This window comes from Chaetodon auriga, chromosome 14 (genome assembly GCF_051107435.1).
Source record: "Chaetodon auriga isolate fChaAug3 chromosome 14, fChaAug3.hap1, whole genome shotgun sequence".
Lineage (NCBI taxonomy): Eukaryota > Metazoa > Chordata > Actinopteri > Chaetodontiformes > Chaetodontidae > Chaetodon > Chaetodon auriga.
This window is the reverse complement of record NC_135087.1, coordinates 26,180,275-26,203,494: the sequence shown is the minus strand read 5'-3', so window position 1 is coordinate 26,203,494 and position 23,220 is coordinate 26,180,275. Positions and strand designations below refer to the sequence as shown.

Genomic DNA, 23,220 nt, shown 5'->3' with positions numbered 1-23,220 from the left:
CTTGAGGTCCTGGGAGATGATAGTTCCCAGGAAGCGGAAAGACTCCACAGTGTCAATAGTGGAGTCACAGAGGGTGATGGGGGCAGGTGAGGCTGAGTTCTTCCTGTTGTCCACAACCATCTCCACTGTCTTTAGAGCGTTGAGCTCCAGGTTGTTCTGGTTGCACCAGGTCACCAGATGGTCAACCTCCCACCTGTAGGCGGACTCGTCGCCATCAGAGATGAGTCCGATGAGGGTGGTGTCGTCCGCAAACTTCAGGAGCTTGACAGACTGGTGACTGGTGGTGCAGCTGTTTATGTACAGGGAGAAGAGCAGAGGAGAAAGAACGCAGCCCTGGGGGGATCCGGTGCTGATGGACTTTACATCGGAGACGTGTTTCCCCAGCTTCACACACTGTTTCCTGTCAGACAGGAAGTCTGTAATCCACCTGCAAGTGGAGTCAGGCATGCTCAGCTGGGAGAGTTTCTCCTGAAGCAGAGTTGGGATGATGGTGTTGAAGGCAGAGCTGAAATCCACAAACAGGATCCTAGCATAGGTTCCTGCGGAGTCCAGATGCTGGAGGATGAAGCGGAGGGCCATGTTGACTGCATCATCTACAGACCTGTTGGCTCTGTAGGCAAACTGTTTTGAGGTGTGAGAGCACAAGGCGCTCAAAGGACTTTATGACCACAGAGGTCAGGGTGACGGGTCTGAAGTCATTAAGTCCTGTGGTCCTTGGCTTTTTGGGAACAGGGATGATGATTGAGGACTTGAAGCAGGCAGGCATGTGACATGTCTCCAGTGAGGTGTTAAAAATGTCTGTGAACACTGGAGACAGCTGATCAGCGCACAGCTTCAAGGTGGACGGGGAAACAGAATCCGGTCCAGCTGCCTTCCGGGGGTTCTGTCTCCTGAAGAGTTTGTTAACGTCCCTCTCATGAATCTCAGCGAATTCTCTGAATTCTTATCAATCACTCACACCACCAACAACAGGATTTTAATAACTGGTGATTTTAATCTACACATAGACAACAGCTCGGACCCAGTATCCAGAGAATTTTTAAACCTCTTAAACTGTCTGGATTTTAAACAGCATGTTACGCAGCCGACCCACGACAGGGGACACACCCTAGACTTGGTCATAACTTATGGCTTGTCCGTGGTTGTGTCCTCTGTTGTGGATCTGGCTGTGTCTGACCACTATCGTGTGTTTTTTAACATCACCAGTTTTAATCAGCGGGAGGCTCCAGTGAGAACAGTGAGGAAACGCTACCTAACTCCTGAAGTGGCTGTAAATTTTATCCAGATTTTACAGAGCACTCCTGCAGAGATTTTACCAGCACCCTGTGATTTTATCTTTGACAATTTTAGCAGCAATTTGAAGTCAACGCTGGACTCAGTGGCTCCTCTTTTAACAAAAACAATTAAGAAAAAACCTATAGCTCCGTGGAGAAATGAGGAAATTAAGCAACTGAAAAGAAACTGCAGGAGTGCTGAAAGGAAATGGAGAAAATCAAAACTAAGAGTCCACTATGAAGTTTTACGTCAACACCTCAAAACTTACAATAGCACTATTAAACAGGCAAGAATTTCTCACTTCAAATAACTAATCTCTGACCACAAAAATAATCCCAAATTTCTCTTCTCCACCATTGATCTTTTAACAAACAGTAATTTTAACAGATCTCATAAGACAATAACAAATACCCTGTGCGAAGACTGCCAATTCCCACACCATTTTTTAAAACACTCTATGGATTCTTTGAGGAACAGCTATTATACATGGTGAATTGCTCTCTTCAGACGGGTGTCTTCCCCACCTCCTTTAAAAGGGCGGTGGTGAAGCCCCTTCTGAAGAAGGGCAATTTAGACCCCAACATTCTTAATAACTACCGACCTGTATCCAACTTACCTTTTTTAAGTAAAATTTTAGAAAAACTTTTTTCAAGTAAATGACTTTTTAAACAAAAACAACATTTTAGAAAGGCATCAGTCTGGTTTTAGGATGAACCATAGTACAGAGACAGCCCTTAAAGATGTTAAACGATATCAGGTGCAACTTAGATAACCACAAGCTCACAGTCTTGGTACTACTGGATCTAACCACCGTCTTCGATACAGTAGACCATTGCATTTTATTAGACAGGCTGAGGCACCTGGTCGGCCTCTCAGGTACTGCTTTTAACTGGTTCATCTCATACCTCACTGACCGACACTTCTTTGTAAGTTGGGATGCATGTTCCTCAGGAACCCATGAGATCAAGTGTGGGGTTCCCCAGCGGTCAATTTTAGGTCCAGCTCTTTTTAATCTTTACATGCTTCCCCTCAGGGACGTCATCAGGAGGCACGGCATCAGCTTCCATAGTTATGCTGATGATACACAACTGTACATTGCTGTGTCTCCTGATGACACAGGGCCAATTGATGCCCTTTTTAACTGCATTTTAGACATAAAGTCATGGATGGCAGAAAATTTCCTTCAGCTCAACCAGAACAAAACAGAGGTCTTAGTCATTGGTCCTGAAGGCCAGAGAGAGAAACTTTTACCAAAACTACAAGATCTTAAACCAACACATTCTGTAAAATATCTGGGTGTGATTTTTGACTCTGAGCTTACTTTTATTCCACACATCAAAAACATAACAAAGATAGGTCCGCCCGTTTCTCTCTCAGGCCAGCATGGAGGTGCTGATGCATGCTTTTATCTCCTGTCGCTTACATTACTGTAATGCTCTGCTCTCTGGTCTTCCCAAAAAGAGTATCTCCAATCTTCAATTACTACAGAATTCAGCCGCATGAGTGCTGACGAGGACCAGAGGGCGGGAGCACATTACATCAGTTTTAAAATCGCTGCATTGGCTCCCCGTGCGTTTCAGGATAGTATTTAAGGTTCTTTTATTAGTTTTTAAATGTCTTAACGGTCTTGGACCTTCTTATTTATCTTACCTACTTTTACCCTACCAACCCTCGCGGACCCTGAGGTCCTCCGGTACTGACCTCTAAACCATTCCAAAAGTAAGAACTAAAACACACAGGGAGGCAGCTTTTAGTTATTATGGACCCCGATTGTGGAACAGCCTGCTGGAGAACCTTAGTGCTGCAGAGACTGTTGATGTTTTTAAAAAGAGGCTCAAGACCCACCTTTTTAATCAGGCTTTCAATTGATTTGTTTGATTTATCCTATTCCTTTAATCATGCTTCTTAGCATATTTATCTTTGTTTGTTCTTATTTTAGTTGCATGTTTTAACGACATGTTTAATTGCCATTTATTTCATTTACTCATTTTATTTTATTTTATTTTATGTTTATGTCTTAGTCCCTTGGTTTTTAGCTCCAGTGTTTCCTCATGGGGTCCTTGGTTTTTAGGTCAAGGGTTTCCTCATGGGGGCCCCCCACACTGGGAACTGCTCCTGGTCTACTGATGGGGGCGCTGCTGAGGGGACGGCTCTGGCCTGGATGGCTGGAGGCCTCTGCACCTTGGTGTGGGGCCTCCTGTCTGCCTGGGTCGGGGTGGTCTCGGGTGGTGCTCCCCGGTCATGAGCTGGGGGCCTTCTCAGTGTGGATGGCCCCCAAAGGTGGCTTATTCCTTATCTTGGTGTGTGCGCGAGTGTGTGTGTGCGTGCACGCATGTCTGTGCATGTGTTTCTGTATGTAGTTATGGGGACGGGAGGGCTGGGTTTTCTTCTTTGTTGTTTTTAGCCTCCGTGAGGCACTTTGTGTTGCTTTTTAAGTATGAAAAGTGCCATATAAATAAATAAAGTTTGAAGTTTGAAGTTTGAAAACTTGTTAGAAGTCTGATGTGGTTCTGCCTTGTCTCAATTAATCATTTAATTATTTAGTCTATAAAGGTTTAAAAATCTAGAAAAATATTATTCACAATTTCTAAAAGTCCACAGTGATGTCCTTAATCTGTGGGTTTTTATTATCAGTAATTATTATTATCAGGAATTGTTCATTTTCTGTTGATCGCCTACTTGATTAATGGGATGGATTAATGAGGAGGCAGTGGCTCAGGAGGTAGAGCACTTTGAGTGGTCATTAAGACTAGAACAGCACTATATAAATACAGTTCATTTGCCATTAATAAAGCTCCTTAGTAATATGAATGCATAAACAAGATGGAATTTCTCATGTGAATTTGAGCCAGGCATTAATCACGAATCATATCAGTTAAACATGACTCGGGCTAAACTTTTGTGATTCGTTGTACCCACTCAATGTCCACAACTAAGTTTCCCTTCTCAACCATCATTTGCCTCTAAACAATATTCTCTGACACTAGTTGACAAACACAACATACAAGACTTTATGTTGACATTTCAGTCTGTCTGTTGTTTCTATAAACAACAAATACTGATAGAGACAGCAAATGTAATGCAGAATAAACCTTGAATTCATCAGGATGCTCCACCCTTATTGCTCCCTGTAATGAAGAGAGACACGTTCGTCAGATCAAGACAAGTGACAAAATGACAGTTTAGTGCAAATATACATCCATACTTCAAGTACTATACCATTCGGAGGGGTCTGAGAGACCCTATGAAGGGCTCATGGAAACCCCAGGTCTCTGGGCAGGGATACTCCCCCACTTCCAGCATTCCTACAAAACCCCCAAACCCTGGATCAGTGTACACCAACCACCTACAGACACACAGGCAAAGCAAGGGATAGAGAGAGTGAGAAAAAGAAAGGGGGAGGTAAGAAAGGTCAGTAATGGCCATTTAGTGACTTAGTCATACTACTATGTAGAGGCAAATCTGTTTTTTCCTGTTACATAATGAAGGGACATAATACTGTTCTTTTGCTCTCTGCACATGAGCCAGTCAAAAACTAGAAGTACAAACCATCAGTAATGAGCAGCAGTTCAAACTATGTCAACCACAAGCTCTAGCCTGCAACATGCATTCTTTCATAGACAGAGAACAGGTACTGCACATAGACTCTGTGAGCTTTAAAACTAGGGTTAAGCCGGATACTCGTTTCAGATGAGTACCCGGTACGGATAAAGCATTTTTGACGAGTACGAGCATGATACGAGTAAAACTCGTCAATATCCGTGCTCGTGCTGAAGGAAAATCCTCATTGGGTAACTGACTGTCTTCACGCTCTGCTCTGTTCTCACGACTTGTTTCCTAACGTACGCGGTGCATTTGACAAGACAGAGCTGAAAACGGCTCGTGTTGCGTCGGTCACTGCCTCCACTCCGGTTGGGGTTTGTTTTTTTTATCGTCTGCTTGCTCTTAGTTTGGCTGGTGATATAAAGTCAGTTGGAAAACTTTGCTCGTACTGAACGCGGTGCTTTTGAGAAGAATACAGTGAACAAGGCTGACATATTATTTCCCTGTTTGCCATCATTGGATGTTTGCATGAATCACCAAGTTCACACAGATCATTAAAAAATAAACAGTTTTACAGACCACTTACACACATACACACATATAGCTGAACACACAAAGTAGCCTATATTAATATTTTTATTGTATATCAATTTCAGACGTAAAATAATGTACTGATTTAAGCCCCACCCATTTCCGTTTTCATGTCCACTTCCGGTTTAGACCCCGCCCATTCCGAGTACAGATACGGATACAGATAATTTAGATGGTTGAACAGATACAGATACAGATACAGATAGTGGTGTACTCGCTCATCCCTATTTAAAACTACTTGTTAGTAACAGGGTTGCCACCAACAATGACACCAAAATATGTTTCCACAATGCAACATCCCCTGTGATTTTAAATTAATGATACAAAAAAGGCTTTCACATAACTGTCAGCTGAACTTACACTCCAGAATGGACCTTAATGGAGCCAGTGGTCTGTGGGATCCCAAAGGAGGCAATCTCAACAGTGTCATCACAGTAAGATGACAATCTCCCCGATCCATTTACCTCTGTAAACAGGTCAATTCGGGGTATGCTATAGTCCTATAAAATATGAAATAAATCCGCAAGAATTTCAAGTTATTAATCTGAAAATTCATATTTACAGATAGTGCAGGCTTTCATTAAACGTTTTTAATTCTTGTGCCAACACAATATTTTTGAAACTTATTATACAGACATTCTATTTTTTTTACAAAATCTTTTTTAACTTAACAAAATATACAATAAATATATCAAACACAAGGCACACAGAAAATTCTACCTAAATAAAATACAGTCTAAAATTGGTAAGACTTGTGTGATAAACTAATAAGTGAAGTATACTAAACTAAGAACTAAGTAAGCAATCAGCGCAAGTCATTGTTATTTGACAGTTTTTGACATATGATAAGAAGGACACATTTTTGTTGATATCAAAAAATACTGATACTCAATACCCAAAGCTATCTAAGGTTCCCTAGATATCATATGAACCCCAGGGTCTATAAAACCTGCAAAGGCATTCTGTGGAATTCTAGGAGAAAAACAAAATTACAGGGCATACAAATATCTCCAACAATATGAATGCAGTATGACAAACCGATAAATGAATCAATCATTGGCCACATCAGTACTTACCCTGACTGCCAATCGGATAGAACCTATGACCATAGGTGATGTTAGTACAGGCAGACCCATCTGGTCTAAAGTTGTTGGACTTCCCTCTTCTGCCCACATATTCACTATGCGCTCTGTAGGACCCTCCTCAAGGGCAATGATACGACCCTGGAAGCCAGGTTTCTCATAGAGAAGCCAGCTAAAGAAAAAGAAAACTATATCATCAAAAAATGTGAATTATTCATGCTTATGGGATAATTAAACACCTATGTAGATGGCTCAGTGTTTCCCCTACCATTATATTAGGAGGGCGCCCCGCCCCCCTTGAAGGTCAAGTTAATTTTATTTAATTTTCTATATAGCGCCAGATCACAGAAGTAATTTAAGGATACCTTTCCTATAGAACAGGCCTATACCTTGTCCTTTTATTAAACAAACCAAATAGCCTTATGTTATATATGTTATTTACGTGACGGCATGTCATTTCTGTCTCTACATGGTCGTATTTACAATTCTCCTCTGCCCTCTGTATCGTGCAGTTCAGCTGGGATGTGTGCACGCACACACACACAAAGGTGAGCACACTCCCACCAGCGGACAGACAGTGAAAAATACCCATAAAAAAAGTGGATAGGATCTGGGAGGATGGCTCTGAAACATGATCAGCGTAAAGGTGCCAAGTGCAGACGTAATATCTGGATAGCTATTTAGATTAAAAACAGAAAATGATTAAGTCATGTTCTCACCCTATTTGGTTTTAGTAATTACACTTTTGATCATCAGCATTCGTATTAAACCTGCAAGGACTAGGAAAAAGACCATTACCATCCTCTGATAACCCTAACTGAGATGACGGAGGACAGCTTCATTGTGGTGGCATCCTCTGCATCACAGTAGAGTTCAAACACTTCCCCTCCAAACTGCGCAAGTTCATGTATGACAATCTGGATGAAGATTTAGACATTTCATTAAAATATATTGCACCAAACAATGTATTACTGACACAAAAAATTATCAAACATTCAAGTAAATAACATTTGATCATACCTTTCCAGGCCTTTTGTAGAACCCTCTTGCTGCAGGTATCTGAAAGAAAATGTAATATTCTGATTATGAACTTCAACGTCTGCTTTAAAAAAGACTTTAATCCTCCAAACAGTACAGCTAACTTAGCCCCTTCGTTAGCCTCTTGAGAACCAATTTATTTGTAGAAATAAGAAACATTTCTCACTATTGTTATGTTCCAAATGTGGTCATTTAAACTAGATGTTATTTAACACTTTAATACACTTTAACAGTGTTAAATGTTATTTAACACTACCAATTATGGTAAATTGAGACACATCATCATGGAAATACACTACGCCAGTGCATTGTCTAAAAGCCAAGCAGGTCCAAACCCATTCAGGCTTTAGGGTGTTACTTCTTTATCTTAAGACAGTAAATACTAATCTGAAACCACAATCATTGAAGCCCATCATTTAAATACTGAAATACCTACCCTAGTCTTCGAAGGAGAAAGTCCATTTTGGGAAGTCTGCTGGCTATAGTGGGTAGTTTGCGGCAGTCCTGCAGGCCCCCTCAGGCCCACATTAGGTGTTCCTGCTATTGAGGCCTTGTCTGTCACAGGACTCCCCTTATGATTCAGCTTAGTTTTAATCATCTGTTTAGGGTCCTGGTAGGCCTCAGATTCTCTTCTGTTCCTCTTGAGATATTTCTCAAAATGATCAGGCAGCTTTGTCTCTGACAACAAGGGCAGAGGAGGTGGAGACGAGGGGCTGACTGCTGACTCACTGACTATACCTATATCATCACCAACAAGTAGGCCTTCATCCAAGCCATGAGACGAAAGTGTGCTATTTGAGGTGGAGGTAGATTCCTCTTTTGGCTTCCTGGAGGACCTAGCAGAACTTAATAAGCTGGAGAGAATAGATATCCTTCCAAGTCGTGACATCGGTTTCCCAGGCCCTTCTCCATTGTTTTGTTGCTCTTCGTTTCTTGCATCAGTATTTGTCCCCTTTTTGACTCCATCTTTTCCTTCCACCTCATCAAGTGATTTCATTTGGTCTTTAGCTGTGTGTAAGGCATTATCCTTTGAACGTTTTTCCATGGTACGTCCTTTTCTATTAGCTGCTTTTTGTTTAAGCACCATAGCTGGGGAAGGATCCCTACAAATTTTGCTCTTTTTCCTTAAACCGAATTGGAATTCCTCTGGATCAAACGTTCTCTCAAAATAGTCCTCCTTGATAGCTGGCATGGCAAAATTTGGAGATGGGGACTTTTTGTGGATATGCCTCTTTGGAGGTAGTGAAAAGGGAATGCTGCCCACCTTAATGCTCCTGATAAAATCATCAAAGTCATCAGGCTCAAGAGATTCATCCTCGCTGGCTGAAGCATCTAGTCTTTTATATTCCCTCTTCTGTTTTTGATGATGTTCCACATTTAACCAGCTAGATGGGGATTCTTTCTTTAGCTGAAGACTTTGAGACGGAATGAATGGTTTCACTGTGGTTGAGAGAAATGAAAAACTGTCATAGAGTGTTTGCTTTGCAGGTTTTTGTGGATTAGTGAGGTTTATGGTTTTCTCTTCTCTTAAGGTCTGTGGTTCCTGTTTCAAACAACTATCTATTTTTGATTTTTCTTTGTTTTCCTCGTCATTCTTCTCAGCATGGGTACTATTAAGGACATTATCAAGAACAACAGTGTGCTTGTCTTTTTGTTCTCCACCACTTTTTTTGCCAGATTCATCTTTTACAAAAATTGGTTCTAACTCTTGCTTGGCATCTATCTTTGATGCTTTCATCTGCTGAACCTCCTGCTGTGTCACTTTATTTCTAACTTCATCACCCTTTTTAACAAGGCTTTTTTCTTCCTGTTTATCAGTCTTGCTAACTGCTCTTTCAGTTGAGAAAATACTTGACTTTTCAGGTAATTGGGGATCTGTCATCTTTAGAGATTCTTTTGTCACAGTCTTTGGTTCCTGTTCTCGGTTAGTATTTGGGTATTTATATTTCATTGATTTGATTTTCTTTGGTTTTGTAATGCCGTCATCTTGGTCTCTACCAATTATGGATTTCTGATCTTGCTGGATACTAACTTCACTATTAGCACTCATATTTGCAGTCTCATTCACCAAACATTTTATTGATGAATCCTTGGTTTCAGTCTCTCCTTTAGCACCTCCAGCACTCTGGGTTACATCCCTTTGTAAAAGTTGGCTTTCTGTTGTCTTCTCTGGAGCTTTTTCTGTTTCAGTTTGCTGTTCTAGGTTAGCATTTGGATATTTGAATTGCACTGATATATAAGTATTTTCCTCAGTCTTTTTAATGTCCTCATCTTGGTCTTTAGCAATTGAGCTCATCTGGTCCTTGTGGCTACTAACTTCAGTGTCAGCAGTCTCATTTAAAAACTCATTTAGTAAATTCCTACCAAATGTCCCTGTGACACTCTCTTCATTAGTGCCTTCAGATCTCTGAGATTTTGTGCTCCAGTCATTTAGTTCTTGAGTCTGCCTTTCCTTTACAACATCTGTGTGATTATTCTCCTGATATGAGTCATTATCCCTGACCTCCTCATTTTTGGTTAGAAATTCTATGGGTTTCTGTTCATTTTTCACTGTTGTTGCCTTCATCTGCTGATCTCCTTCCTTATTAACACTTTCTGCATTTTCTTTTATCCCATATTCCTGCTTTGTATTGACCACAATGGCTGTATTTTCATGGAGTGCACTTTTTGATTGCTCTGCCTCTGTGTTCTTCTCTTGAAGGGCATCTGTAACTACCATCTGTGGTTCCTCCTCTGAGTCAGGCTGTAAACATTTCTCATCTGACGATAGATGTGTTGGTGTCTCTGGTTTTGTAATGACTTTCTCTTCATCCTCAATAGTTACACCCTTGAGCTCCTTTTTGCAACTGTTCTGTGAGTCAGTGATTTCCACCACTGCATCATTCAGCCTTTCATTTGGTTTTGAGTCTTTCTCCTGTCTTTCAAATTCTCTAGCCAGTAAAAGAGGCTCTTTGTGCAGCTGATTTCCAACATTCTTGAGCAAGTCACAAACAGTCACAGTCTCTGTTTGAATGTCCAAAGCCTCTACTGGTTTTTCCTCTTTACTTTTCTCCTCTACCTCGAAAGATTTAACAAAATTTCTGTTGAATCTATCATTTTCAAGAATGATATTTGTGATTTGATCCTTCAATAAATCCTTTTGCTGCTCTTTACTGGTGAGGTTAGAATCAACTGAAATGGTGATGGAAGTGGGTAAAAATGCATCTTTTGGCTCCGCATCTTGGTCTTTTGAGGCCAAATTAGCAGGAAGACTATTTCTGGTATTGTATTCATTGGAGGTTACCTTGTTTGTTTTTTTAAAGCAATCACTACCAGGCATAATGCTGTCCTGATCAGAGAAGGTTGTTATGTCGCAGTGAATACTGTCAACCAAAACAGGTTTGGCTGACATATCAGTTACATCCTCATGAGCCGGTATTGTGTCCTGAACCAACACTGCAGAATTTGGTTCTGAGAAGTCTTTTTCCTGGATTAAATCTGGCTTTATGTTGTGTATTGGCTGGGTTGTCTCTACAATGTCTTTCTCTGTTACATCTTCTGGACAAATATTTGGCTCCTGTGTGGTGTTGTACCTTTGAATGTGACATACATTTTCAGGTGGAGAAGGACTTGCCTTGACAGCCTCACTCCTAGGAAATACCTCAGCTCTTGGGTCTGTGACTGGTGTAACCTTCTCCTCTGTAATAATAGCATTGTTTTTTTGAACTGGTTGGATTTTTGATATATCTTCAGTTGTAGGACTGGTTATGCTCTCCTCTAATTCCTTTGTCTTTTTTCCTTTCAGTTTGATCTCACTGATATTGGACTGATTATATTCTTCCTCTGTAGACAGAGATGTGAATTTAAATATGTCACCACTATTCTTCACTTGATCTGTCATGACACTTTCAGATGCTTTGACAGATGTCTCTGTGTTTGTTTTTGAGTGCTCCCACCTAGATGTAGATGTGCTTGGAGAATTTTCAGGAGGAAAATTGTTTTTGGAGTTTACTTTGTTGGAGCTTCTTTGACCTTTTGTAGGAAGCTTGCTTGCAGATGATGACAGATCAGCTGAATCCTTTAGTGTATTTTTGATGTCTTTTTCTTTGGAGAGCCTCGATGAGACCATTTTCTCTTGCTCTGTGTGAGGTGGAGAGATGGTATCAATCTCTTTATGACTGATGCTCCTTTTAGAGAGGTGTTTGGATGGTCTTTTCAAGAAGATGCTTTCTGTTGAACACACACACACACACACACACACACACACACACACACACACACACACACACACAAACAAGTTTAATGAACCCCCCAAAACACAAAACAACAAACAATTCCAGTCTCAAATGACAATAAATGTCATTACGTTAAAGGAATAGTTCCTAAATAAGATTATTTGCTTTGTTGCTGAGGGTTTGATGAGAGGATTGATGATATTCCCCCACTTGTATAGTTAATATGAAGCTGGAGCCCAGCTATATCCAAAGGTACCAACATCTGCCTACCAGCACCTCTAAAGCTCACTAATCAACATGTTATATGTTATTTGTTTAATCCTTACAAAAACAAAAGTCTAAGAACAAAATATTGTGTTTTATGGGTGGTTATGCACAGGACTATAAGACAAGCACAGTTTCTGTGCAAATTAAAGAAACAAGATATAACATGTTTATTCTTCTTCTTCTTCTTATTATTATTATTGTTATTATTATTACAATATAACATGCTAAAGCTTTAGAGGTGCAGGCATTTTTTGTTATGTTTGGACAAAGCCAGGCTAGTTGTTTCCTCCTGCTTCAAATCTTTGTGCTAAGCTAAGTTAACCAGCTGTTGGCAGTGCTCCATATTTAGTACACAGGTAAGTGATATCAATATTTTAATTCTCCAGAAGAAATCAATTTCACAAAATATTGAACTATTCCTTTTTGACACATGGCCAATTTTCAAACCTTAGAATGAACTATGTTTACATGATCTTTCATTCACTATCTGTGAAAAAAAGCATGGGAACTGAGTGATTTACTGTCTAGCATATAACATGTTGTGATCACATTATCTTACCTTTCTTGGGACTTTCAGGGAGTGGAAGTGGTGTCTCATTACCAGATCTCTCACCAGGAGTTACTTCTTGCTTCTCTAGACTCTGCTTCTGAACTGCCTTTGGTCTATCTGAGTCTGTCAGACTGGATGTGATTTTTCTATAGTTAGTGCCACTTGTTTCAGTTATCTCAATGTTCCTCTTTGTTGTTGGAGATGAAATGGACAACTGACTATTTGATGCCAAGGATGCATTATTCTCCAGATGGTTTTGCCCTTGTTTTTTGACGTCTAGGCTCTTCCTTTCAGTTGGGCGTCCTGTTTTAATATTAGTCTCCTTGGTGTCTTTCTCCATGCCACTGTGCTCATCTGATTTTTCTTTAATATGCCTCTTTCCCGTATTGTGTGTTGTTTTTGTGGGAGAAATGTCTCCTGACAGAGCTTTCCCTCCCTTGGCTTCTACAAAACTCGGTTTCCTGACAGTTTTGGTTGTAGTGAATGAAGATTTCAAAGATTCTTTGGTTCTGGGTTGTTTCTGCAGTTTAGAAGAGGCATCAATCACTGACATTTTATCTGGTGTCACTGATGATTTCACCTCAGGATCTGATCCTGACCTTTTGGGGATTTTAGACTTTGAACCTGTTGCACGTGAGACACCACTGGTGCATTGGTCTTTAAATGTTGGTAACACAGAAACTGCTTTATCATTGCTATGTTCCCTGTGTGGTGGCATATCACTGGAAGTTCGCACTATTGTGCTCTCTGTGGAGGCATTATCTTTTGCTGTCACATTTTTGGCCTTGCTGCCAGATGCTGAGGATGTGGTCTTTGCCCCACTTGCTGTGGTATGCTGACTTTCTGGTGCTGATTTCACCCTTAGTTTAGAGGGTGTAGCCTGGATAGTCCCTTGACCTCTTACCCCAGACTCCACCACCTGTGACTTTGTTCTATACATGTGAGAGGATGCAGCGGTATCATCAAACTCAGAGCCCTCAGAGTCTGTTTTTAATTCAACTAGGGGTTCAGAAGTATTTGTGTCAGAATGTGTAATCTCATCTGTTGTTGGAAATGGCTCAAGGTCGGCTTCTTTGAGTTCCACAATTTTGCTTTGGAAGCTTGACAGTCTGAAGAGAGAGAGAGAGAGAGAGTAGTAAACTACATGCAAGTAAAATATAAAAAAATACATATAGTTTAAAGTAAAATAGTTTTTTTGGGGGAATACACTTCACTTCTTTGCCCTAAGTTAGATGACAAAATCGACACCACTCTCTTCAACAGAAAACATATAGATGGAGCCAGCAGCTGGTTACTTAAGTTCTCGTAAAGAGAGTTAGAAACTGTTTGCATTGCTCCATCAAAAGTTAACCATATCTGCCTACCAGCACCTCTAAATCTTTTTTGCTAAATCCGTACAAAAAGCAAAGTGTAAAAACTTTCGCTATTCCGTAACACCACATAGCCCCACTATGTTTTTTATACAGATGAAACAAACAAGATAAAACATTAATTAGTGAGCTTTTGAGGTGCTGGAAGGCAGAGTTTGTTCACTTTTGATGGAGCCATGCTAGCTGTTTCCCTCTGTTTCCAGTCTTTATGCTAAGTTAAGTTAACTAGCTGCTCATTGTGGCTACATATTTAGTGTACAGATGTGGGAGTGATGTCAATCTTTTCATCTAACTCTCAGAAAGATAGTGAAAAAAAGTATTTCCCAAAATATCAAAGTGTTCCTTTACTTTTACATTGTGCTTTTTTCTTTATGTCTTAAGGGTCCAGTGTGTAGGATTTAGGGGAGCCTATTGTCAGAAATTGGGATATAATATTAAAAATTATTTTTTCAATAGTGTATGTATAATCACCTAAAAATAATAATCATTGTGTTTTCATTACCTTGGAATGAGCTCTTTATACCTACATAGAGAGTGAGTCCTTTTTCACGGAGCCCACCACATTGCACCACCATGTTTCTACAGCAGGCCAGAACAGGCAAACCAAACACTGGTTCGCGAGAGGGCCTGTTGCATTTTAATGCAACCTGAAGGCCATCATAGCTCCTCCTACATGTTTGGAAAGGGATGGGTGTGGGGAGGGGTATTCAGTTGGTTACAGTCTGCAACATCACCACTCGATGCTACTAAATCCTACACACTGGATGTCTAAAAGAGTTTAAACTGGAGACGTGTTCCATTTCAAAAACAAAAGCAAAATAGAAAATACTGTTAAAACTCTGTATGGTCAAACTTCAGCTATGTAAAAGAATCACCCTGCAGTTATTCTGAAACTATAAATCATTTTGTATGTGTGTTATGCCATTTATCTACAGGAATGTGTCAGTTAAGTGTAACCATGTAACCCTAAAATCAAACAGTGTACAGGCAGTTTTGTAATGAATAACCTATCCTGGCAGTGAAGATACAGACAAACACAGCAACGGTGACCTTCATATCAACTGAAACTTGGCAAAAGGAAAAATTATCCTGTTTTTTTTTTTTTTTTTCAAATACTTTTCAGGAATTTTAAGTATGTTATAGAAAATATGTCACTGTTTTTGTATGATTAGATATACTGTATACTTATATGTCAGGGCCTCAGTACGGGTTTAGCCTGAATTGTTCTCCTCTGGTACAATGGAGCATGGGAACTCAAAGCTCAGGTTGCATGCAGGCTTAGTTCTCTTTAGTTCCTCTGCTGTCTCTTTCTCCCACGATCAAAGGGAAGGGACTAACCACAGAAAATCATAATAGAAAGATACTCACACTTTTGTTTGTGTTGTGTCTGAGGTCTCTGAAGCTGAATCTCTGCTGTATTCTTCTCCATCTGATTTGTTCCCATCCAAACTTGGTTCCAGGTTAACATGCACCTTCTGGATGAAAACCTTGTGTTTTGAAGGCAGATTCACAGTCTTACGTGTAACACGGACTTCTCTAGATTTGTGTTTCTCCTGAAGTGAACTTTGCTTTGAGCACCTGCCAGTGTCAGGCCCATCTGGCCGTAGAGAGGTTGTTTGGATCTCCCCTGCAGACAGTACAAAGGCGATGGCTGATTCTGGTGAGCTGGATGGTAAAGTCTCTGAGCAAGTAGAAGGGTTGTTGGCAGTGCCCTGAGTGACTGAGTCATCCTCAGGAATTACTGTGACAGGTATAGCCAGCACAGGAGGCGAGTCTGCTCTGAAGCCCTCTTCCCATTCTTTCATTACACAGTTCTCTTTCTGCCCCTCCCTCTCCCCTTCCTCCTCCTGTCCCAATGTTGTTTCCACCCATATGGCTTTGTGGAGTTGGACAGGAGAATCACCTCTGGATATTTGCTCTTTCTCAGATGAAGGGCCCCATGCCGCAGCTGCAGTTTCCCAAGAGAATACCTGAGCCCTCTTCTTGGCTCCTGAGTGTTCCCATGATATGTCTGGAGAATCTTCATCTTCCTGTTGAGTCTTGATGAGGTGTGAAGCGGACAAGTGAGAGCCGAAAGTTATTCTTCTGAGGACAGTGCTGTGTCCCTTGTCTTTTACTGATGTTGTCTTTGATGCTAAGCTTATAGAGATTTGGTTAGGTAACTCTGGGGCCTCAGCTGTCTTGGAAAGCAGGACTTGAAATGCTGAAAGGGTGGTCTGGTTAACTGCATTATCCTCACTGGTATCCTCTGTATTCTTCAGGTTACTTTCTTCCAAGCTCACCTGCAGCCTCTTGCTTACTTCCTCCACCACTGACTCTGCAAAGCCTGGTTCTGAACTACAATCAGCACTTGGATGAATGGTGGTTGCAAGATCTGAAGTGGTGGGTGTCAAATTCCCAGAATTCCTTTCACTGCTGGCTGTGCTGACCCTGCACACATGCACCTGCCTCACACTGCTATGGCCACTGCTATTGCTATCTGCAAATGGGAGCTCTGCTTCAGGTGTCAGCATAGAAGCCATGCTTGAGCCACTGCAATTGGAGCTTTGGCTGAGGGTCTCACCACACTCTGTTACAGCTCTGGTCTCTGCATAATGAGGCACTGTCAGCTCATTGTCTTTTCGAGTAGTAGTTGGAGTCTTTAGCCCATCCTCCCCTTGCGACTGAAGTGAACATGAAGATAAGGGGGATGTTGGGGTACTTGCATGAGTAGGGGCATCTGAATGCTGCCTACTATTGCTCTTCTTTCTCCTGGAGTTGAAGAAATTGCTGAGGCGATGCAACACTCCCCTCTTTTCCTCTGAATTCTGAAAGAGGACAGACAAAAAGCAGGCAGAAATGTAAAGATACAGAGGTGGAGAGAAAAATTAACATAATTTACCATAAATTTCATTTGACAAACTGCAGTTAAAATGTGAATGACCACATTTTTGTTAGATACCTCCAGGTTAGAGGCTATTTACAATCTTGACTTTACTGGCAAGTCAATAAATGGCTTGCATCCACTCAATATATTTGGAAAAACTATGAACTAACAAATTAAATTAAAGTTTATATAACATTTTAGATACAGGACAAGATTTAGATGTATCAGATCAAAAAAGAGTTGGAGAACATGTAAGAACATGCTTAACTAAACAGCAACATACTATGTAAACTATATAACTAAAAACTATATATACATACATATATCGACAAGCTAAATATAATCTATTAGTCAGCAGGAACATGAAAAAATGTTTGACAGAAAAAAATTCTTGCAGAGTTAAAAAAAAAGTTTTGGAACTAGAATTTGTATTTCTTATATTAGTATAGAACACCAACATATCATATATATCTTAAATTCAGTTTTTAAGTATTTCTGCTTTGAAACTAAGAACTTAATTATGATTACAGAAATCATGTACATATCTCAACAATAATACTCAAAATGCATTTTTTTAACTAAATCTTTTGTTTTTTAATATATTGTTTTTGAGTCACACACACACACACACACACACACACACACACACACACACACACACACACACGCACACACACACGCACACACACACAATGTCTTTGTCTTTTATTAGTATTTGTCATCTTTGCATTTGCCTTTTCAGGCTATTTATTTTTTCAAGATGACAATTAAAAGGTCAGCCCTAAAAAATTTAACCAATAATTACTTTAGTTATTCATCTAATGACTTTCGGATGCCTATTACAAGAGTTCCAAGTACAGAGTCTATTAAAATCTGTAAAACAGCTCAAAACTAAACCAAGCTGAACTGGCTAAATGCAGACACCCTGGTGAAAGTAACAACACATTGGTAAAACATCAGGCTGGAGTGGAATGACTAATGACTAACTAGACCGATACATAACTTCTCTGATGTTCAGTTCAAAGGTCATCTAAGATATCATAGCTACTAACTGTACATAAACAGTACAATACTGAAGTCAAACTACACAGGTTTAGGTTCAAAAAATGCCTAATAATTAATGAGAACTATGTTAGGAATTAACATAGGATACAGCACTGACTTCCATATGTTTGTTTATTTAGTTCTGAGCCACATTTCAGTGCTGACATGGACTTATTATTATTATTATTATTATTATTATTATTATTATACATGGACAGGATTTATATCACAGCCAAGAAGACCTGACACAAAGGAAAATTCCATGCCAACATAAAACATATTGCAAACCGTGACTAACTGTATCTACATTATAAAGTGCACATGTTAAGACAAGAAGTAGGATCAATAAAGTAAAAACAACAGTTACATACCATTTTGATTTCCTGGAGTCTAAACTATTCAATTCCTTTGGAGTTCTGTGCCTAATTAATGCTTAGATCGTTAAATGAACAGATGACAGAAGTTAAAATGTATGTCTGTTAGAAGACATAATGATCATCTTTAAACTAAGTTGTTACAAAGGTACTTATAAAGTTAAATACGAAAGCCAGTATCCTACCTGTTTAACAGACTGCATAGAAAATAAAATAGTCACTCTTCTCTTATAACTAGAAAAGCAGTACTGGCTGCAATGACGTGTGTGTGTCTTCAGTTAAGTGCCCCAGTGTCTGACTTCAGGGCAAATCCATTTGCATTGTAGCCAGGGTGTGAAAAAAATGATTGTGGAAGATGGATCACATGGGGAAAAAAATTCACAATCTGGTGAAATTAAAAAGGTGTGGACAGACCTGCAGGAGAAAACTCCACCCTTCCTCATTCTAAATCTGGGTAAATCAATAGGACATCTGTTATCTACTGTGGCTTTATTTAAGAAAAATTCAGTTTGTATCAGTCCAGACTCATTGAACTTATCATTCAGGAACTACACAGTGAAATGGGTCAAAGGTGCAATGATCCAGCACTGTATGAGTGTAAATACATGTGCATGCCAGTTTGCATTATCTTAACTGCACTTAGAGCTAAATCTGAATGCTTTCTGCACTTTCGCCCTTTTTCAAAGGTAAACACCTGTTTCAACACACTGTTCAGTGCATCGAAACATTAACATAATTTAACTGAGCAAACAGCAGGTACAGACAGTCTGTGGCTGGGTTTTCCAGTTCATGTCTAAATAGAATAAAACACAGAAAGTGAATGGCTGCGCTTGGCTCAAATATTGCTTTTGCTTTAATATGTAGTAAAAGCAATAATACTGTACCTCCAGGCTGTTTTGACTCACAAATCAACGGTGTTGAAGCAACATGAGCATAAATTGAGTATGTTTTGTCCAGCGTATTTTTAAGTCTTGAATGGCCAACTGTCTTCTCCTAGTATTACCCCTCCACTGAGTATTGCCCTTGTATTTACTCATTGCTATTTACTCATAGCAATGACAAAAGTCAAGTAGGTGGAGATAACAGTATCTGTGTGCATGATGGAGCACTTCCTTATCTGTCAGCCAAAGCACTGTTTCATTATCTCATGTCAGCAGCAGATAATAATAAAGGCACACACTTGATCAGTTAAATACTGCCAGCACTGGAAATTTCAGACTGCAAGAGGGTAAACAGAGCAGGTCAATTTTTTTCTCACTATAAACCCAAAGAAATTTAATGTCTCTCTGTTATACACTATAAATATGATGCACTGAAATTCCTTAAAACATTTAATAAACATGGGAACATACTGGCGCATCACTTCTTAATGACTCCAACTGACACAAATATCATTGAGACAGGTTTAACAGGTTTCAGTCTATGGAAAATAGCCCAAGGACAATGAGATCCCATAGCATTACACATTTACAGCCTCTAAAAATGTTATTTCAGTCACCTCTGAAAGGCTAGTCTTTCAGCAGGGCCTGGCAAGCCAGGCAGTTGCTTGGAGCCCCCAGCCACTAGGGGGGCCTCCGCCACTTATTTACAACAACGATTATTGATAGGCCTGGGCTTTCAGGGATCTCTGTTGGTCCCTGGACCTCATTTTGAGAACCACTAATCTATTTTTTCAGTATTCATCTCAAATGTCCCAGAAATTGTGCATTTATGTGTGCAAAAACAAAATTTTTGTGTCGTGCACGCGTGGGGTGGGGGCCCCAGAGATTTCTTGCTTGGAGCCCCAAGAGATCCTAACAATGCCACTGTCTTTCAGTGAGCATTTACTGTCCCGTACAGTCACAAATTTAGGTCTGAATTTGATGATGTCATGGAGTTGTGCAGCTGGTCAAAGAATAAACTTGAAAGGAATGCTAAGCATGGCCATATCCTTGAGCTAGCTTTCTGATAAATATGGAACCTGCACAAGATACTGATTGCTACAGCTGCAGAAAGGTAATTATTTTTACATACTATTCTTACTTAAGCTGTGTCTTCTGTTCAGTGTTGAGTAAACATGAACACAAAACATACTTCTATAGTGTATGTTGCCCCACCCTCTTCCTCTTCTGATTGTTATGATTTGTGTCCGTATTTCATTTCTCCAGTCTGTTTACATTTGCTTATTTTTAACATCTCTCTCTCCCTCCTTGCCTGTAGTGGAGGTGTGACCTGGCGGCGGCTGTTACCTTTCGTTGCACCTGAGCTGCATCTCGACTGATCACCTGCCTGTCTTAAGCAGCCTGGCAGCATGAGCATGCTGCCAGATTGTCTGAGCTTCTTGCCACGACTTTCCAGCCACTTATCCTAGCTCTTGTTCCTGTGTCGTAGTCCTTGTATTCTGCTAGTTTTGTTTCCTTGTTGTTATCTCTCGTATTGCTAGTTTGTTTGACTTCTACTACTTCTGGTTTAGTCTCTCCTACCCGCTCGCCATGGAGTAGTGAGTGTTTTTGTTTCGTTGGGCTGATTTTGTGTTCGTATTATTCCCGAGGTTGTTGGTTGTGACAGTTTTGATTTAGTGTTTTGTTTTGTTTCTTATTCAGGGGTTTTCTTCCTACCCACTCGCCACGGAGTAGCGATTGTTTTTTTGTTATCAGGCTGATTTTGTGTTATCGTTTCTTGTGCCCTCGGCAATAAACCGCTTTGTTTCCACTCCTTGTCTCCGGCTGATTGTCCGCTCCTCTGGTCCGGTTATCACTCTGATTCCTCGGAATCGTAACACTGATCCTATTACTCCTATGGAAATACAAACAGTATATGTATATGGCCACAGCTGGCCCAGGGCATAAGCGGACTAAGCACCTGCTTAGAGCCCTGCAGCCACTAGGGGGCCACCAAGAGCGATTAACAAAAAAAAATATTTTTTGCATGTATGAGTGATGATTTCTATATGCTCAAAGATATATTATTGTACAAAAACACAATTTTATGTCAACAGAGTGCTGCTGCTGATGTAGGCCTAGTGATTCTTACTGCCTCTCTTTAAATGTCAAAGCTCCGCTGCTCCAGTAATGTGTGCCTCCTGCCGTGCAGTGCGCACTGCGCATCCAAAGCGCAGGTAGTTGAAGGCAAAACAATGTCCCAAAAAAGGACATATCCTTCAGGGTCAGGAAAAAGAAAGAGGAAATGGAGAAAAAACACCAAGATAAAGGTATGTTTGCATGTCTTCGTAATGGAATGTTTATCAAAGAGATTTGTGTAGCCGTTGATAGTACATTAGCTAGCTAGTTGAAAACGAAAAATTTATCTTCTTTTAACTGGCTGGTTAAATAGCTTAATACTCATGCTAACGTGTTTGTATTTGTGTAATACTGAGCTTAACTTTGAGTTGATTCTCGAGGTTGGCCTTATATATTTTGGCTTTTTTTTTTTTTTTGGTTTCAAAACAAAGTTTTTGCTAAAGTTTGATAGCAAACATTAATTAAAATGCCACCTTGTTTGCTAGCAAGCGCGGTGCTAGCAGTGGCACGGTGAAACAGTGGTAACACTGTCGCCTCACAGCTAGAAGGACCCGGGTTTGATTCCCACCTGGGGCGCTGTGGGCGCTGTGGGGCGTGTCCTCCACCATGCCTTTGGTGCCCTTTGTCTCGAGGCCTTTGTGTGTGGAGTTTGCATGTTCACCTGGGGTATCCTCCACAAAAAAAGAAGATCACCACCTGACCGAATGGTGACAACAAGGAACTGGGTCCCCAGGCAGCCCACAGCCGCTTCTGGTGTCCCGCGGAGGAAGGACTTACCAGGATGGGTCAAACACGGAAGAATAATTTCACCAAAAAGCATGATGTGCATGTTGTGTGTGTTGTTGTGTTCACCAATGCATGGCATGTTGTGTGGTGATTAATAAAGTATGGATCTTAAATCTTAAATCTCATCAGGATGCTAGCTATAGTTTGAGATATGTTGTTTGCACAAATTGTTTGCTGCAGAGCATGGTAGTTTATGTGAGTAAAATAAACATGTTATTTTTTACATCAACTCATAAGTTATGTGAAACTTCCCCAGGAGCACTGTTAAAATACTTTGGAGGCACAGAATCAGCCCAGTGCCAGTTAACATCCTCAGGCTCAACTGTGGGTAATGAATCAGGTGAGGGAAAGACTGTCACCATACAGTATACATTTAATTTCTAAGTATAACAATTACACCTAAAGGGAAATTAATTTAGTCAAAAGATCTCATTAATATGTGTGTATATGTATGCATGGCCGCTTTTTGCTATGAGCAATGTGGGTGACCGCACAGGGTGCAATCTATGCGAGGGCGCAATCTATGCGGCGCAATCTATGCGCCCTAAAAAAAAACAAAAAAAGAAAAAAAAAAAAGAGAGAGAGACTAGAGAGAGACTAAACAAAACTCGCCAGTTTTCTAGACTACCGCTCATTTCCATGTCAAGTTAGTGGAGTGTGCGCTGGGGCGCCCTTACTGTCATGTCAACTTGCTGCTGAGAGTCATACAGGTTGTGTGTGTCAGAATAGGCAAGGGTGAGGGGGGTGAGGGATAGACTGATGATCCCAGGCCACACAACACAACCTGCTTCGGACAGACAGTGTTGGCAAAAGGTGATGCAAAAGGTAATGATGTCGAGTCTTCAACAAACAAGAAACGCGCAAGAGATAAAGGTATGCAGGTTTCTATGAGTGAATGACAATAGCCTACAGGCTATTTATTAGCCTCTTGCTAATATGTTGCTACTTAGCCACAGAAGACGACTGTATTTGGTTTTTAGTTTTGCTGAACTAGCAACTATTAGAATTGAGGCAACTAATTTCACCCATAGGCAACCTTGACTAGTTTGTGTTTGCAACACAAGTGCAAGTTTACACAGATGTCCTGACTGTGGAGTTTTTAATGGGGTCTATGCTAACTTAGATAACTTCTAATATACATTGACATGACATTTTGTAAGTTACATGTGATATAGCTTTCTGAATAATTTGTCGTGTGATATGCTTAGTTAATAGGATGTT

At 40.3% G+C, this 23,220-nt stretch overlaps 1 protein-coding gene across 2 annotated transcripts in view; it reads right to left on the bottom strand.

Annotated features, from left to right (window-relative positions):
* The window catches only part of crybg1a (crystallin beta-gamma domain containing 1a), a 63,132-nt gene that overhangs the window by 13,195 nt on the left and 26,717 nt on the right, over window positions 1-23,220 (bottom strand). For both annotated transcript variants that reach the window (XR_013078152.1, XM_076748680.1), the window contains exons 3-11: window positions 15,299-16,737; window positions 12,570-13,669; window positions 7,966-11,738; window positions 7,512-7,550; window positions 7,290-7,408; window positions 6,486-6,663; window positions 5,770-5,909; window positions 4,495-4,621; window positions 4,368-4,403 (exon numbers count right to left, since the gene is read on the bottom strand). Coding sequence is in view for 1 of the 2 variants with exons in the window: in XM_076748680.1 (XP_076604795.1) it covers window positions 4,368-4,403; window positions 4,495-4,621; window positions 5,770-5,909; window positions 6,486-6,663; window positions 7,290-7,408; window positions 7,512-7,550; window positions 7,966-11,738; window positions 12,570-13,669; window positions 15,299-16,737 (6,951 nt within the window). In the remaining variant the exon portion in view is untranslated. The remainder of the gene's footprint in view (window positions 1-4,367; window positions 4,404-4,494; window positions 4,622-5,769; window positions 5,910-6,485; window positions 6,664-7,289; window positions 7,409-7,511; window positions 7,551-7,965; window positions 11,739-12,569; window positions 13,670-15,298; window positions 16,738-23,220) is intronic.